The sequence below is a fragment of the Limanda limanda genome, chromosome 15 (genome assembly GCF_963576545.1).
Source record: "Limanda limanda chromosome 15, fLimLim1.1, whole genome shotgun sequence".
NCBI lineage: Eukaryota > Metazoa > Chordata > Actinopteri > Pleuronectiformes > Pleuronectidae > Limanda > Limanda limanda.
In genome coordinates, this window is record NC_083650.1 from 22,893,959 (window position 1) to 22,909,524 (window position 15,566).

The 15,566-nt window shown below is 42.8% G+C and overlaps 2 protein-coding genes and 1 pseudogene across 2 annotated transcripts; 1 reads left to right on the plus strand and 2 right to left on the minus strand.

Annotated features, from left to right (window-relative positions):
- Positions 1-3,171: 3,171 nt before the first annotated feature.
- Positions 3,172-7,010, minus strand: LOC133020793 (malate dehydrogenase, cytoplasmic-like; annotated as a pseudogene).
- Positions 7,011-10,022: 3,012 nt separating this feature from the next.
- Positions 10,023-10,868, minus strand: LOC133020608 (triosephosphate isomerase B-like). The gene has a single exon (XM_061087232.1). It carries the CDS (start codon positions 10,784-10,786, stop codon positions 10,043-10,045), a length of 744 nt encoding a protein of 247 aa, XP_060943215.1. The 5' UTR covers positions 10,787-10,868; the 3' UTR covers positions 10,023-10,042.
- Positions 10,869-14,450: 3,582 nt separating this feature from the next.
- On the plus strand, positions 14,451-14,828 carry LOC133021087 (nuclear envelope phosphatase-regulatory subunit 1-like). Its single transcript, XM_061087853.1, has one exon. The coding sequence runs from the start codon at positions 14,451-14,453 to the stop codon at positions 14,826-14,828; it is 378 nt and encodes a 125-aa protein (XP_060943836.1).
- The last annotated feature ends 738 nt before the right edge of the window (positions 14,829-15,566 follow it).

Sequence of the window (15,566 nt, forward strand, 5' to 3'; positions counted from 1 at the left end):
GACAGTGAGACAGTGTGTGTACTCATAGACAGTGAGACAGTGTGTGTCCTCAGTCAGTGAGACATTGTGAGTCCTCAGAGACAGTGAGACAGTATGTGTCCTCAGAGTCAGTGAGACAGTGTGTGTCCTCAGTCAGTGAGACAGTGTGAGTCCTCAGAGACAGTGAGACAGTGTGAGTCCTCAGAGTCAGTGAGACAGTGTGTGTCCTCAGTCAGTGAGACAGTGTGTGTCCTAGGAGTCAGTGAGACAGTGTGTGTCCTCGGATTCAGTGTTTGTCCTCAGAGACAGTGAGACAGTGTGTGTCCTCAGTCAGTGAGACAGTGTGAGTACTCAGAGACAGTGAGACAGTGTGTGTCCTCGAGTCAGTGAGACAGTGTGTGTCCTCAGTAAGTGAGACAGTGTGTCCTCAGTCAGTGAGACAGTGTGAGTCCTCAGAGACAGTGAGACAGTGTGTGTACTCATAGACAGTGAGACAGTGTATGTCCTCAGTCAGTGAGACATTGTGAGTCCTCAGAGACAGTGAGACAGTGTGTGTCCTCAGAGTCAGTGAGACAGTGTGTGTCCTCAGTCAGTGAGACAGTGTGAGTCCTCAGAGACAGTGAGACAGTGTGTGTCCTCAGAGACAGTGTGTGTCCTCAGAGACAGTGAGACAGTGTGTGTCCTCAGAGTCAGTGAGACAGTGTGTGTACTCATAAACAGTGAGACAGTGTGTGTCCTCAGTCAGTGAGACAGTGTGTGTCCTCAGTCAGTGAGACAGTGTGTGTCCTCAGAGACAGTGACAGTGTGTGTCCTCAGAGACAGTGTGTGTCCTCAGAGACATTGTGAGACAGTGTGTGTCATCAGAGACAGTGAGACAGTGTGTCTCTTCTTCTCTTCCGCTCGTCTTGTTGGTAAACAACAGATTCAGATCTCGTGGCCTCGAGTTATTTATCTCATTCACACACGTTGTGTCATGGTCACGAAATATATTGTACCAGATGCCACCAGGGGGCGCTGTAACTTACACATTGACACGATCCCAGATGTTTTACCAGCTGTTCTTCCTGCATTTAGCAGCTGTGACTGAGTTTCTTTTATTCTGGATCATGTGTTTGTTCTCCTCTGATTTTTATTATAGAACAGTTTGTTCTTGGTTGTGAAATATGAGGCTCTGCTGTCAGTCAAACTGTCCATGTCTGTGGTTGGTCATGTCAGTAGACCCCGCCCCTTTAATGTGCACGCTCAGATCTCGAAGAGGATAACCTGAGTTAACTTAACGAGTTGATAACCAGAGTCATGTGACCACTTAACCTGTGTCTGTCAGGTTCAGTTGAGCTGATCTCAGAAAGATCTCCTGGACATGTTGGAGTGTCTTCGTAGTTCAGGCCTCAGTGTTTCCTCAGTGAAGCTGTGAGAGGACAATGAGGACAGACGTCAGGATTGGACAGAGACACAGAGAGACAACAGTAGGTAAATCAGACGAGCCACAAGCTAATTGGGATCATGTGATTGAGTTGACGTGAAGACGACAGTTGTTGTTGTTTTCATGTGAACAGGAAGTGAAGCTGGACCACAGCTGACAGCCTCACACGAGGGACAGAGACGGTGTCGTCTTCATCTGATCTGAGACAGTTTGTCCTCTCACTTCATCAGTGAAGAACTGATCAGGTGGATCTTTGTCACAGCTCTGAGATCAGTGGGACTGAAGCTTCTCCTCATCACCATGGTAACCAGGAGCTCTTTATACAGAGCAGAACCTCTGCTGAGGTCCACCTGTCTCATCTGGTCCCAGTTTGTCAGAAGCAGATGTTCATCAACACACAGTGAAACATGTCTTCACCTGTAACAGCAGTAAATCCACCTCTCAGGTGTCCACTCTGCACTTTGACATGCAGAGGACACACACTGAGCTCTTAGCGTGTTCATTCCAACACGTGAACATGAAGCAGAGAGGAAGCTGCTCCACCTCTGAACAGGACTGAAGTCCCTGCTGCTCTTTCTACTGGATGTGCTGCATCACTGACTCACAGCTGATGAAGTGAGTCTCTGTGACACTGATGTCTTCTTCTCTCAACAGGTGGGAGGGGTGGTGATCTCTGTGGAGCTGAGTGTGAAGAGGACAGTGTGTGTGGACGGAGGCTGAGCTGTGTCCTGAGGATCCAGAGGCTGAAGCAGCAGCAGCTTGTGTGTAGTCTCCAATCTACACAACCCCTAATCTGCATGTGTTTGTGAGATGAAGCCGGAGACCTGGAGAAAACACGTGGAGAACATGCAGACTCCACACAGGAAGACCAATCTGAACCGGATTCAAACCTGTCGAGAAGGCTGTGATACGTGATTTGTGATTTTGTGATACGTGATGTTGTGATATATGATGATGGCTTTACTGGTGCCATATGCTTGGCCCTATTGTAATTCAAAGGATTTGTATTTCCCTTGTGGGGCTTTTTCAGGGCCCAGTTTTAATTATTTCTACAAATGATACATTGTGAATTTAACCAACTACAGATGTTACATCATTGTTCCTGATGCTGCTGGTGAGATAAATAGAGAAATACAGTCCTCATCTGGTGACATTGTGGTATTGCACGGTACCACGGTTCCTATGGCAGTGGCAGGAAAATAGTAAAAAATATAATCTAAACAGCAAAATCTGGTCCTCCAGTAAATATAATTAAAAGTAATTGCCCACCATGAGAGAAAAAGCTTTATTTTCCATTAAACGTATGCTAACAACTAAATGCTACTAGTTGGTATTACTTTACAAGTGCTGCTATATTATACACTAGTTTGCCAGTAGTGAATTGCTGAGCCCTATGTCTCACTCAGTGTGGCTGGGTGATGCAGGTATTTTAATATATAAACCTTTTTTTATAAAAGTCGCATTACTGTCTGACTGCTCAGCTGCTAAGCTGAAACCCCTGTGTTTGTTTTTGTCTGTCACTAAGATGATACACAGGGAACAAAAGGAACACAACTTCATCATTGAATCTTTTTTTATTGTTTAACTGAAATTAAATTGGAAACAAGCTGGTAACAAATGGTGGACTATAGTTAGAGTGGAGATACTTGTGTGTCCGGTGTTTCTGGTGTCGACTGAATATGAGACCATTGCAATAATCCATAACCAAATTAAAACTGGATGCATTCTTTTTTTCCACTAAACAGCAGACAGAGTCATTCAGGGTCTAGTCATACCCCCAGGAAAGACACCGCCATGTCTCTCTCCTCGATCAGCTCTGCTGCTGTGGCGTCCATCCTCGATCGGGAAAAATCATTGATGGCCAAGCCGTCCACAATCGTCCAGTTCTTGTCCTAAAGCAAATACAAAGTGTTGTGTTTTTTTGAAAAAAATACTCACAAACAATCCTCTACACTCTACAAACACAAACCTTTTAATTCATTGAATGCCTCCCCCTTTGAAAATCTTGTTTTTGCCGCCCTCCAGTGGTTTAACTGCTCATCTGGTCGCTGTGTGCAGGTGAACTCACACACCTCGTGACATCACTGTTAGACGTGGCTACAGGTGCATTTTTAACCACACCCACAAACTCATTGACACCGAATGTGGTCACAGGTAGGGTTGCAAAGGGGTGGAAAGTTTCTGGTAAATTTCCGGAAACTTTCCACGGGAATATTAAGCTCGGGAATTTTGGGAATTTTGAAAAAAATAAAACTATGTGAATTAAACGCTGAGCAATAAAAACATCATTCAAAACTCTTATTTTAAAGATGTATGGAATGCAGCACACTCTGCACGTTGAGTTTCAACCCTCCACTGTGCATTCTTCCATCACATGCACAGATAATTCCCAGCATCCTGCACACTACAGAACTATTGAGGCCTACTGAGGTGTGCAGGACTAGTCAGGTACGTTTCGATGATATTACTGGGGAAAATATATTAGCATGCTTATTGAGGATTGTTCATCTGTTCATCTAGCCTATTTCCATTAATTTATCCATCAATTGTAAAATATTTTTACAGACTATTCCAATTGTTTGGGTAACTATTTATATCTCTGGCATTGCATTAGTGTTTTTTTACAAACTTTTTTCTCATCTAATTCTACAGAACAATACCACGTGCACTATCTCATGTGTGGAGACATTTCACCCCATCCAATGTAGAAGGAAAGGTTGTGTACATGCAGAAGCATATAGTCAAGTGCCCAAAGTTTCCTCAGGGCTCAAATCAGCCTATGACAAAACAAAATGTTTATATTTATGTCTGTATATGACAAGGTAAATACAGTTAGTATAAATTACCCACAACATTTCCAGTTTATTCCCGGTTAATTCCCGTTAATTCCCGTATATTCCCGTATATTCCCGTTAATTCCCGTTAATTCCCATGGAAAGTTTCCAACTTTGAATATTCCCGGAATTTTGCAACCCTAGTCACAGGTGAAACTTTCAGCCAAAGAGAACGATGGCTTTTGGTCGATGTTATTCTTTGCACTTCAAATTTACTTATTTACACTAATTTAGTCTTTAAGTTGTTTATTGTTGCACATATGGAGAAGAACATAATTAATGTGAGTAACCATAAACTGATGACAAACGTGTGAAAGAAACAACTTATTGATTCCCTGCTGTGGCTACAAATCAACTAGCTGTAATCAAACCTCAAGATTAGACCAGTCTCACCTTGATCTGGATCGGGAATGAATAGATGAGGTCTGCTGGGACTCCATATGTGTTTCCAGAAGAGTACACGCCCATAGAGGTGAACTCGTCCTGAAATACAGAGGTAGATTTACTGGTTAAACCGGAAGAGTTTACATCAAATGTTATCTGTCAGAAAAGAAGACTTGATCTACACGAGAAGTACAAACATCATCCAAAAAACAAACAGCAGATTCACCTGTAACACAAGATTACAGGTGAATGTAACTGTGGTGCGCATAGCGAAACGTATAACCATGCTGAGGTTCAGGGTTTCCCCCAGTGCTTTATAGGCCTGGCGGGCCGCCAGGCTTTTCTCCCCCCCCCCCCCCCCCGCCAGGCTTAGCGTCGATTGTTTATTTATTTAAAAAAAAAAAAAAGGTTATGCACCAGAAACATGTTACCAAAGACGGTATTGCGCTTTTAACCGCATCTGGTGATACGGTTGAAACCGCAATGGCGACATCTTATGGTCAGTATGTGAACACATAAGGTGAGAGGACATGTGTATTTTCCATCACCTGAACCTCCAAAACCACGACCTGTCTCTACCACGCAACAACTTTCACGCGACATGTCACGGAGAAAGGGTAAAAAAACCTTGGACTCTTTCTTTTTCCGGAGTCGGGGGAGCACTGGAGGAGACGATGAGGCCGCTCGTTCACCAACAGGCCAAGCGGAGAGCATCGCCAGCGAGCCGACCGAGCCGCGGCTCGATGATGAGGCAGAGCCAGAGCTAGTAAGCGCGGATGTTAAATCGTCGAATGTGAGCACATCGGATGTTAGCGCGACGGATGTTAGCGCGTCGGAGCAGCCTGCTGCGAGCCGCGTTGGGAAACATCGAATACTAGGATAAGTCACAGTTGGAGGTAATGCAGGAGCTGGCCTCTGACTTTGATGAGCTGAAGCTCCTGTACCCAAACCTGGCCCAGCTCTCTGCCATTGCACTGACAATTCCTGTGTCAAGTGTCAACTGCGAGAGAGATTTCTCGGCTATGAACAGGGTGAGTATTTTGTTTTCACTTTTCTGCTGGCAGTTTAAGTAGGTACACATTTGTTTAATGTCAGTTATGTGATTAGTTTTCAATAGATCAAGACAGACCTCAGGAACAGGCTGCAGGGGAAAACGAATTGATAATACCTATTTTTATTTTATTCATTATTTGTGTGTGTTTGTAAACTGTATTATGTAATGTTAATAAGTATTGTTAATAAATGTCTTACAATAACACATAATTGTCATAATTTCAGAATTCCTGTCACTTTAAAAAAATTTTTTTTTACAAATACACGGCCGGCCGCCGGTCGGCTTCTCTAGCTGCCCTACCACCAGGCTTAGCAAGTTATCTGGGGGAGACCCTGGAGGTTAAACTATGACAATTACATTGTGAAGTATTGAAGGGTATAGTACAGTCTAACATTTCCATAGCCATGTTTTGCCTGATTACAGCAACAGGCAGACGTTCCAATGTTAGAACAACAGTATATATATGAACATGGTGTTTACCTGGGGGGTGCCTGACCAGATGTCTCTCATGTGGTCACAGATGGCCTTGGCAGCAGACATGGCACTGGACAGCTTCCTGGCCTTGATGGCTGCAGCGCCTCTCTGCTTCACTGTCTGTAACACACAGTGAAGAAATTAGCAAATGGGTTAGCTAGAGTTGTGCAGCTAGTTTCTATGTTAATTTAAATAGTACTGATATTCAGCTTACAGCTATGAAATCTCCTTTGAGCCAGGCATCATCCTTGACGGCATCGAAGCAGGCAAGCTCACTGCCGGATATGTTGACCAAGCAGTGGTGCACATCTGGGTACTGGGTGGACGAGTTGTTGCCCCATTATGTTCTTGACATTGGTAGCAGGAACGCCACAGCGAATCGCCACCTAGAGGACAGAGAGGATATTCAGAAATGGAGGTAAAAACCCTAAGGCTGACAAAGTGGAACGCTGGGACACTGAAACGCACCCGAGAGCGAGCCCTGTTGTGGTCCAGACGGGTGAGACAGGAGAAGTTCTCTTTGGGGATTGAGGGAGCAGACATGGTTGCAATCAGACAGTTGGTGTTGGCTGGGTTTCCTACAACCAGCACCTGAAAATAAACAAGCTTACACTTAATAATACATCACCCTTAGAAAGTAAATACATACTTGTGTATGTGTCCTTTGCCAATATTAGCCTGTGTTATTACCTTCACAGTCTTCTTGGCATACTTCTCCAGGGCGGCTCCCTGGCTCTTGAAGATGGCCACGTTGGCTTTGAGTAAGTCTTTCCTCTCCATGCCCTCCCTCCTGGGCATTGAGCCGACCAAGATGGCAGCGTCCAGGTCCTTGAAGGCCACTTCCTCCTTGTCAGTGGGAATAATCTCTTCAGAAGGAGAATTTGAATGAAATTACTGGTGTGTTTACATACAGCATTTCCGGTTCTTTCTCCTCATTCAATAACCACCACCCCCCCCCCCCCCCCAAAAAAAAAGAAACTTCCAACGCACTAAATATAGCTAACGCCATAGCTGCCATTAGTTAGCTAGCTTGGTGGCTAATCACATTGCACACACAAGATCAGGACCTTGGCACTCATAGCAACAGACAGAAAAACACGAATTAGTTCGGTTCTGTGTCACGAAGTTATAGCAGGATGTATAATTAAAGCAGAATATGATTAATTTACCAATGTTCGTGATGAAGAGCTCCTTGGTGGTTGCCTAGTGACGTCCAGGTGTCATCTCAGCTCCTAACGTCTGGTGTCTGGGTCGTGTGCAGAGCGCGCACAGCTACTGTGCCCAGGTTTGCCAGTTCCGTTGCCATCCTCCCCCCTCCCAACCCGAAATTTACGTTATTTATTAAAAATGGCATCCATGACAAGATCCTCAGCTCTCTATTGTATCTGATTCCCCAACCCTAATAATCAGCTACCTCTATTTTTGTGACGGTGACATGACGTCATACAAAATTGCCCCACCAGAAATTTCAGGCTAAAATCGCCACTGATAACATGTAATTTGATATGTGAGTTAAAACAATCACAGTTTATCTATACAAAATTCGTTTCGAGTCACAATTTTATTTTAAATAGAATACACATAATTATATCACCTAATTCCAATAAAATATAATATATTCATAGAAACGTGATATCATGAATGATAACATATATAAATAAGTTTATTTTTATTCACAGTTATAGAATTAAAGGATCACAGTGGAATAGACAAGGGGGAGGAGTCTGTGAGAGGCAGCCTATAAATAGAGGAGCCCTCAGTCTCCTCACTCACTCTTGCTCTGAACGTTGTAGTGACAGGACCTCACAGCTCAGATAGAAATATTTTGTTTTATCACCTGTCTAATAGTGATGGGAAGTTCGGATCTTTTTACCGACCCGGTTCTTTCAATCTCGTTCAGTAAAATGAACGAATCTTTTTTCGAGTCACTCGTTCATTTCAACGGGGGGGGGGGGGGGGGGACTGCGCATCGGGACTGTTCCATAGGCTCAGTCAATGAAGCAGAAATGATTCGTCCATTTCCCGACTGGGTCTTCGGGTACGAGTCTTTGGATCATTTTTCACGTGACCTGCATTGGCTCAGTAGAGGAGCACTGGAGCTGTAGCGAGGGACGTTCACTGTCTCCCGGAGAAATTAACACTCTGTGTTTTTAGTATAGAAAGACGTGAATTATATTCGTTCACAAGTCATAATGACTGGTTTTGTTATTTTCACTTTACACTTACAGTTTACTGCAGATCATAAAGTAAAACCTCTATTAAATACAGTACAACATTACAGTTTGTATGGTTTGAAATTGTCATTTATTATCATACTGGCATTTAATTATCACGGCAAACAATAACACTGCACTAAACTGTAAGTGTTAATGTAAAGTGAAAATAACAAAACCAGTCATTATGACTTGTGAACGAATATAATTCACGTCTTTCTATACTAAAAACACAGAGTGTTCATTTCTCCGGGAGACAGTGAACGTCCCTCGCTACAGCTCCAGCGCTCCTCTACTGAGCCAATGCAGGTCACGTGAAAAATGATCCAAAGACTCGTACCCGAAGACCCAGTCGGGAGATGAACGAATCATTTCTGCTTCATTGACTGAGCCTATGGAACAGTCCCGATGCGCGGCCACAAGAAAATGAACGAATCTCTCATTGAGAGGACTCGTTACTCCCGAGTCCTTGTAAGGATTCGTTCATAATGATCGTTCACAACCGACACATCACTACTGTCTAATAAGACCTGAAGAAGTGCAGCAAAACTTGACCAACAATACTAACTTACTGTTTTATTATAACGCATTATGTAAATCATTATCCACTGTTTTGAATTTGAACTGTGCAAGTAGCAAACTTAACTGTTTGCATGAAACAGTTAAGTTTGCGGCTTTGCATTATATATTTTGTTGGTGAATTTTTAATATACAGTGAACTGTTCCTTGACTTAACAATCCTTTAAACTATGTAAATAAAAATAAACAGGGAGCTTGCATATGTATTTTATATGACAGTTACCACATCAATATCACTTTTGCTCCCGTTTATGCAGACTCCGGTGGATGTTAGTGACATATCTTCCTTTGTGTACCTTTGTGTCATCAGGTGTTCGAGGCTTTTAATCGCAATAGCGGTACAAGCCGAACCTGAGGGTACACTGAGGCTTAAGGTAAATCTGACTGAGGCTAAAGGTAAATCTGACTGGCTACTGGCTTGTATGGCAGTACTATGAAAGCCATGTAGCCCGCTCAGTAGATCAGACATCATTACATCTGTGCCTTTTTTTTTTTTTGTCTCTGAACCATTTATTAGAACTTTTCCTTACAACCATCGCACCCTCAAACCCATCGGCCATGACACAATATGATTACATGTAATGAAAACCTCCCTCTTGGCGAAACAGCCAATGAGAGAGTGGATCATGCGTGTCTACAGGGAGGTAAAACCACAGAAGAACATCATAATTACACAAAAGAGACGCAACTAAGTTTTAAGACAATAATAAATCTGGTTGACAAGAGCTGTGACACTATATACGCAAATGAAATTGGTAAACTTTTCAAGTAAAGGCGTGGACCGCTCATCCACCTCAAGGTGCAAGTTTCACTCTATACAGCTTGAGCACCTGGTGTGGAAGTTAGTAAGCGCACACAGGCTATTCTCAGTGGTCTTAACTCATTTCAGTGCAATACAGTGTTTGTGTCAACATGTCCCTTTTCTCCAGGACAAGATTTACCCAAACCAGATTAAAAACAAAGGGAGGGAATGACACTGTTACACATAATACTTTGAATAAAGAGGGGATCATGACTAAGTGCTGAGAGTGAGGGATGATGGAACTGGATCCTCTGAATAGAGCTGGCCTCTTATCTGGTCACACTGCAGCTTCCAGGTTTCTTAGGCCTTGGCGTTGATGATTTCGATAAACTCGGGCTTGAGGGAGGCTCCGCCAACGAGGAAACCGTCCACGTCCTTTTGGGAGGCGAGTTCTTTGCAGGTAGCACCGGTCACAGAACCTCCATAGATGATCCTCACAGAGTTGGCTACATCCTCAGAAACATTGGTCTTCAGCCACCCCCTCAGTTTATCATGAACCTCCTGAGCCTGCTGTGGGGAGGCAGTCTTGCCGGTGCCGATGGCCCACACAGGCTCATAAGCAAGCACGACCTTAGTCCAGTCCTTTACATTGTCTGCGATGACCTTGGTCTGAGCAAAGACGACCTTCTCGGTGATGCCGGCCTCGCGTTCGTCGAGCTTCTCTCCGATGCAGGCGATCACACAGAGTCCACTCTCCAGAGCGTGGGCCGTCTTCTGACCAATGAGCTCGTCGCTCTCTCCGAACACGTGGCGCCTCTCGGAGTGTCCCAGGATCACCCAGTTCACGCCACAGTCCTTGATCATCGCAGGGCTGATCTCCCCAGTGAAGGCCCCCTTGGAAACCTTGTAGCAGTTCTGGGCTGCCACGAAAAACTTGGCATCCAGCTTGGTCCTGGCGAAGTCCAGGTAGATGGATGGAGCGCCGCAGACCACGTCGACATTGGCGTCCACCTTGGCTTTGTTCATGGTGTCGATCAGATCCCCCAGGCTCTTCTTGTCGCCGTTCAGCTTCCAGTTTCCACCGACGAAGAACTTCCTGCCCATGTTTGCGGTTGTTGTGTTTTCCTTTAACAAAGCTGGAGAATTAAAAACGGTATCGACGGTTCACCGGGTGATGCTTCGACAAGGGGAGAGAACAGCCACATCTGTGCCTTTTTAAACTAAACACCTACTGTCAGAGGCAACAAAGTCATAAGCTGTCCCGGTTTAGTACATAGGACAAGATAGAGAATATCCCTTGTATGTTCTGCCGCACTCAAGATGGAAACCACCAGCCTCAGAAATGACCAAACAACTTATTCTCCAAAAAAATTGATTATCTTTATAAGTTTTGTGCCGACTACCTTGCCTTCTTTTATATTCTCTGTCTCTCGTCTTGCTATGTGGTTCAATCTAATTTTGCAATACCACGCAGAAGCCATCTTCACCAGAACATGGACATGATTAGCTTCAACACACATGTCAAACATGTTGCTGTGCAACTGTGGGAACAGATTATTTTCAGAACAATCAGAAAGAACCTGGGTAACAATAGAAGCTTTTGTTCCTTTTCCCCGTGGAGCCTTGCCCTCATTGTTTCTCAGAAGCCACTGTAAGCATCATTCCGTAGCTTGACAAACTGCAGTTACGCCTGGTGAAGGTTTCTTGAGCCCCCTCTGTTCTTCAAAGTCACAAATTGATGCACTGAATCCTCTGAGGTCAATGATTCGTTGGTTACGTCATAGCGCGTGTTTTTCGTGCTGTGCAGCTAAACTAAACGTTCGATTTACTGGAGGTGCAGATGGAAGTTGCTGAGGAGTGAGCCATCATGCTCCCTTCCTATCTCTGAAAGTCGCGCATGTGAAATAGCGACAAAACATGGACCAATGCAATGTCCATTGCAACACCATCGCAATCAGAATGTCAAAAGTATGGGAGAATTTCACCCTTAACAAACCTTCGTACAAACTGCCCGTCCATGTGAATGAACCCTGGCAGCAGGTAAGCCAGAGTTTTTCCGGTTTATAGTCTGAGCGATGGCTATCAGGTTCTCTCCGCTCATCAACATCCCAAAAAAGCAAGCTCATTCGTTATTGGAATTAACCAGACAAATCGCTAAGAACGGCCATGCAACACCACCCACAGAATCGACAAAGAGCTATCAATCTGTCAATCCTCTCCATGTCCGGGCCGGGTGAGGTTTCCCGTGTTGAGCCTGCAGCTCCACTCTTGCAGAGGTCTCAGCCCAATTTATACGAGTTGAGACCGGGGGTGGGGCCCACATTAGGTGGGCGTGGACTAAAGTTTTCAGTGCTCCACATGCGCGGAAGGGATGAACCCACTAGCAATAGCCTTAAAGGGCGAAGCCAATACGATATAGAACTGTGTTTGCTGTGGAGCAGTCAGCAATCATTCATTTTACCCTGTGGATGTGAATGCATTCATATATGTGAAGCACTACTTCTGTGTTTCAGCTGCTTCTTTTAACAACCATTCAGCTTTTAGACCAGGGGTGTCAAAGTAATTTTAGATAAGGGGCCACATACTGCCCACTTTGATCTCAATTGGGCCGGACCAGTAAAATCATAGCATAACGCATACATAACGACAATAATTCTCTATGTTTAAATCCCTGGTGGAGGTTTTTGGATGATAAACCCTATTTTAAGGTCTTTCTACAATAAACTAGAAACATAAAGACAAAAATCTCAGACATAAGCCCACTGAGAAGTGTCTCTCCACATTGTGCCACTTTGCCGTCGCAGTTGCCCCGCAAATGAGACAAATTAATTTTTCAAATCATTATGAAAATAGTATGTTTTCTTACGCTTTTCTGCCATGTTTTCTTTAGCTTGGTACCATTGGTTGGTTGGAGTTTCCAACTAGTTGTTAGTATTTTAAAATTAATAATCCTAAATCAACTTTGTTAGTACTGTAAACTGTAAACATTTAATGGTTATTTCTTTTTAAACATCATTACTGACAAAAAATAAATATAGTATCTAATATCATAATGAAGGAGGAGCCCATTGTCCATATTTAAAATAAATGTTAAAATATTCTTGTGTTTCATGTGATTCTTGTTTTAGTACTCTGTTAAGTGTTATTTTGCTTTGATGTGTTTATTTCTCAGTTTAATGCAGTAGTGTGTGTCTGTATGAGTGTGTCTGTGTTTATGAGCAGCAGTTATGGAGAAACCAAGTGGAATCGGTTATTGGTTATTGGTTTCTGTTGCTGGTGTTTGTTCTCACAGGTCTTTAATAGGGTTGGAGATGTTATTGTCTGAAGAGTGAAGACAACAGTAATCATTTGTCGTGGTTTTGTATTTTTCATTGTTTTACCGCCTCTTTATTAAGTTTTATTATTACTTTGTGTTCTTGTTTATCCTTGTGTTTATGGTTGTATATGAGTTGTTTCCTGTGTCTCTGGTTTGCCCACTTCCTGTGTTCTGTTTCCTGTTTTATTTTGTAGTTTCTGCTCCTAGTGTGTTTTCTTTCTTCACTTCCTGTCTCTGTGATTGTCTGCACCAGTCCTCATGTGTTCACCTGTGTTCAATTGCCCCTGCCTTCCCTGTGTGTAAATAAGTGCAAGTGCTTCCCCTTGTCGGTTCATTGTCGTATTGTCATAATGTTGTTGCGATCCCCTGTGCTTTTTGTCTGCCTTGTCTCCTGAGCGCTTGTGTTTGAGACAGTAATTTCTTATTTTAGGTTATAAGGTTGTGTTTATTCATACTTACCTCAGTTTTGTGTTTACATTTTCTGTATGATACTTGTGAATATTGTACAAAACTTTCTATTAAAATAGTCTTAACATTAAAAATGATCTCTCATGGTGGGCAATTACTTATAATTTTATTTACTGGAGGACCAGATTTTGCTGTTTAGATTATGTGTTCCACCATTTTCACAATGTCACCAGGCGAGGACTGTATTTCTCTATTTAACTCACCAACAGCATCACTAACAATGATTTAACATCTGTAGTTGGTTAAATTCGCAATGTATAATTTATAGAAATAATTAAAATAAAACTGTAAGTACATATAATTTGCACTGATGTGATTCGATCAACAGAAAATATAAAATAAAACAAGGGCATCATCCATACATGCATACTACAAATAGAAAACATGTATGGATTTAAGAATACTATGATGAAGTCAGTTTTTCGCTTGAATGTGCCATTGCACGCAATCACAATTTAATAAGCCATATTATTTATATTTTCAGGATCATGACTTTTTCAGTATTATAAACTTACCCTGGCTTTCTATTGTTGGGAGTTTGGTTTGTGAGGGTCTTGCCATCTTCTGTCAAACATGTGAACTGTTGTTCACATTGTAACATGGACATACTAATTCTTCATCAGCAGTGTCAAAATAAAACATTAAACAAAAGAAAACAAAGGACACAACAAAGGACATTAATTAGCATTAAAGGAACTGCCCTAAACTGGTTTAATACTTTTTTTCAGATCGATTCCAATTCGTGCAAATAAATGATGAGTCATCTCTGCGCACCAAAGTTAACCACGGTGTTCTACAGGGCTCTGTGCTTGGCCTAATTTTATTGTCATTATTTATGCTTCCACTAGGAAACATTATCAGGACACACTCGGTAAAGGTGGACTCAACTTCAGGTGTGGAGGAGTGTCCCATACAGGATTGGTCAGTGTTGCCCGACCTTCAGCCGAGCGGAGGCGGCGCCTCAGGATGCAGGGAGAAGCAGACATGAATTCCTCGGAACAGGCCGAAGACCTGAAGGCATTTGAAAGGAGACTGATGGAGTATGTCTCCTGTTTGCAACCGGCAACAGGCAGGTGGAGAATGCTTCTGATAGTGGTGTCTGTGTGTACGGCTACTGGGGCGTGGAACTGGTTAACAGACCCCGACACACAGAAGGTCTCGTTCTCTTCATCACTGTGGAATCATCCCTTCTTCACCATCAGCTGCATCACTCTCATAGCTCTCTTCTTTGCTGGGATACACAGACGAGTTGTGGCACCATCAATTATCGCTGCTCGATGCCGGACAGTTTTAGCAGAATACAACATGTCCTGTGATGATACGGGGAAACTTATTCTCAAACCCCGAACGAACATCCAATAACCACCGTTTTTTGTTGGCTGCTCCGACACTGCACCGGGTCTCGGCCGATCTTACCCAGTGATCGTTTGGTGACATGCGTCCTCTGTGTTTCATCATCATGACCAATGAAATGGGAAAGACAGGAGAAAAGAACAGAGAGATCCTTTAACCAGTGCTGCTGCGTCCATGTCGTCACTGAAGCTGCTGATCTGCTCACATAACCTTTGGTATATATTTTATTCTGTCTGGATGATTGCAGATGTGTTTATTTCTGTTGCTAATTGTGTATTTTATCAAAATGTTTCTTTTTTTAATATTATTTACCGAATAAATTCTCCAGATGTGAAAAAAAAGTCAAAGACATTATGGTATTGCACGGTTCTCATGGCAGTGGCAGGAAAATGGTTAAACACAAACAGCTAAATCTGGTCCTCCAGTAAATATAATAAAAAGTAATTGCCCACCATGAGAGATAGCTTTTAATTTTAAGACTATTTTGATATAATGTTTTGTATAATCTTCACAAGTATCCTACAGATAATTTATACACAAGACTGAGGTAAATATGAATAAACACAACCTTGTAACATTTAAAAATAACCAATGATTGTCTCACACACACAATAAAATAGATAAAAACAGCTGATTTATTATATAAACCTTTTGTTATAAAAGGTCACATTGCTCTCTGACAGCTCAGCTGCTATGCTGAAAAACCTGTTTTTGATTTGTCTGTCACTAAGATGATACACAGGGAAC

What these genes read in the sequence shown, in the direction of transcription:
- LOC133021087 (XM_061087853.1), top strand. Translation starts at nt 14,451, where the DNA reads ATGAATTCCTCGGAACAGGCCGAAGACCTGAAGGCATTTGAAAGGAGA.
- LOC133020608 (XM_061087232.1), bottom strand. Translation starts at nt 10,786, where the DNA reads ATGGGCAGGAAGTTCTTCGTCGGTGGAAACTGGAAGCTGAACGGCGAC.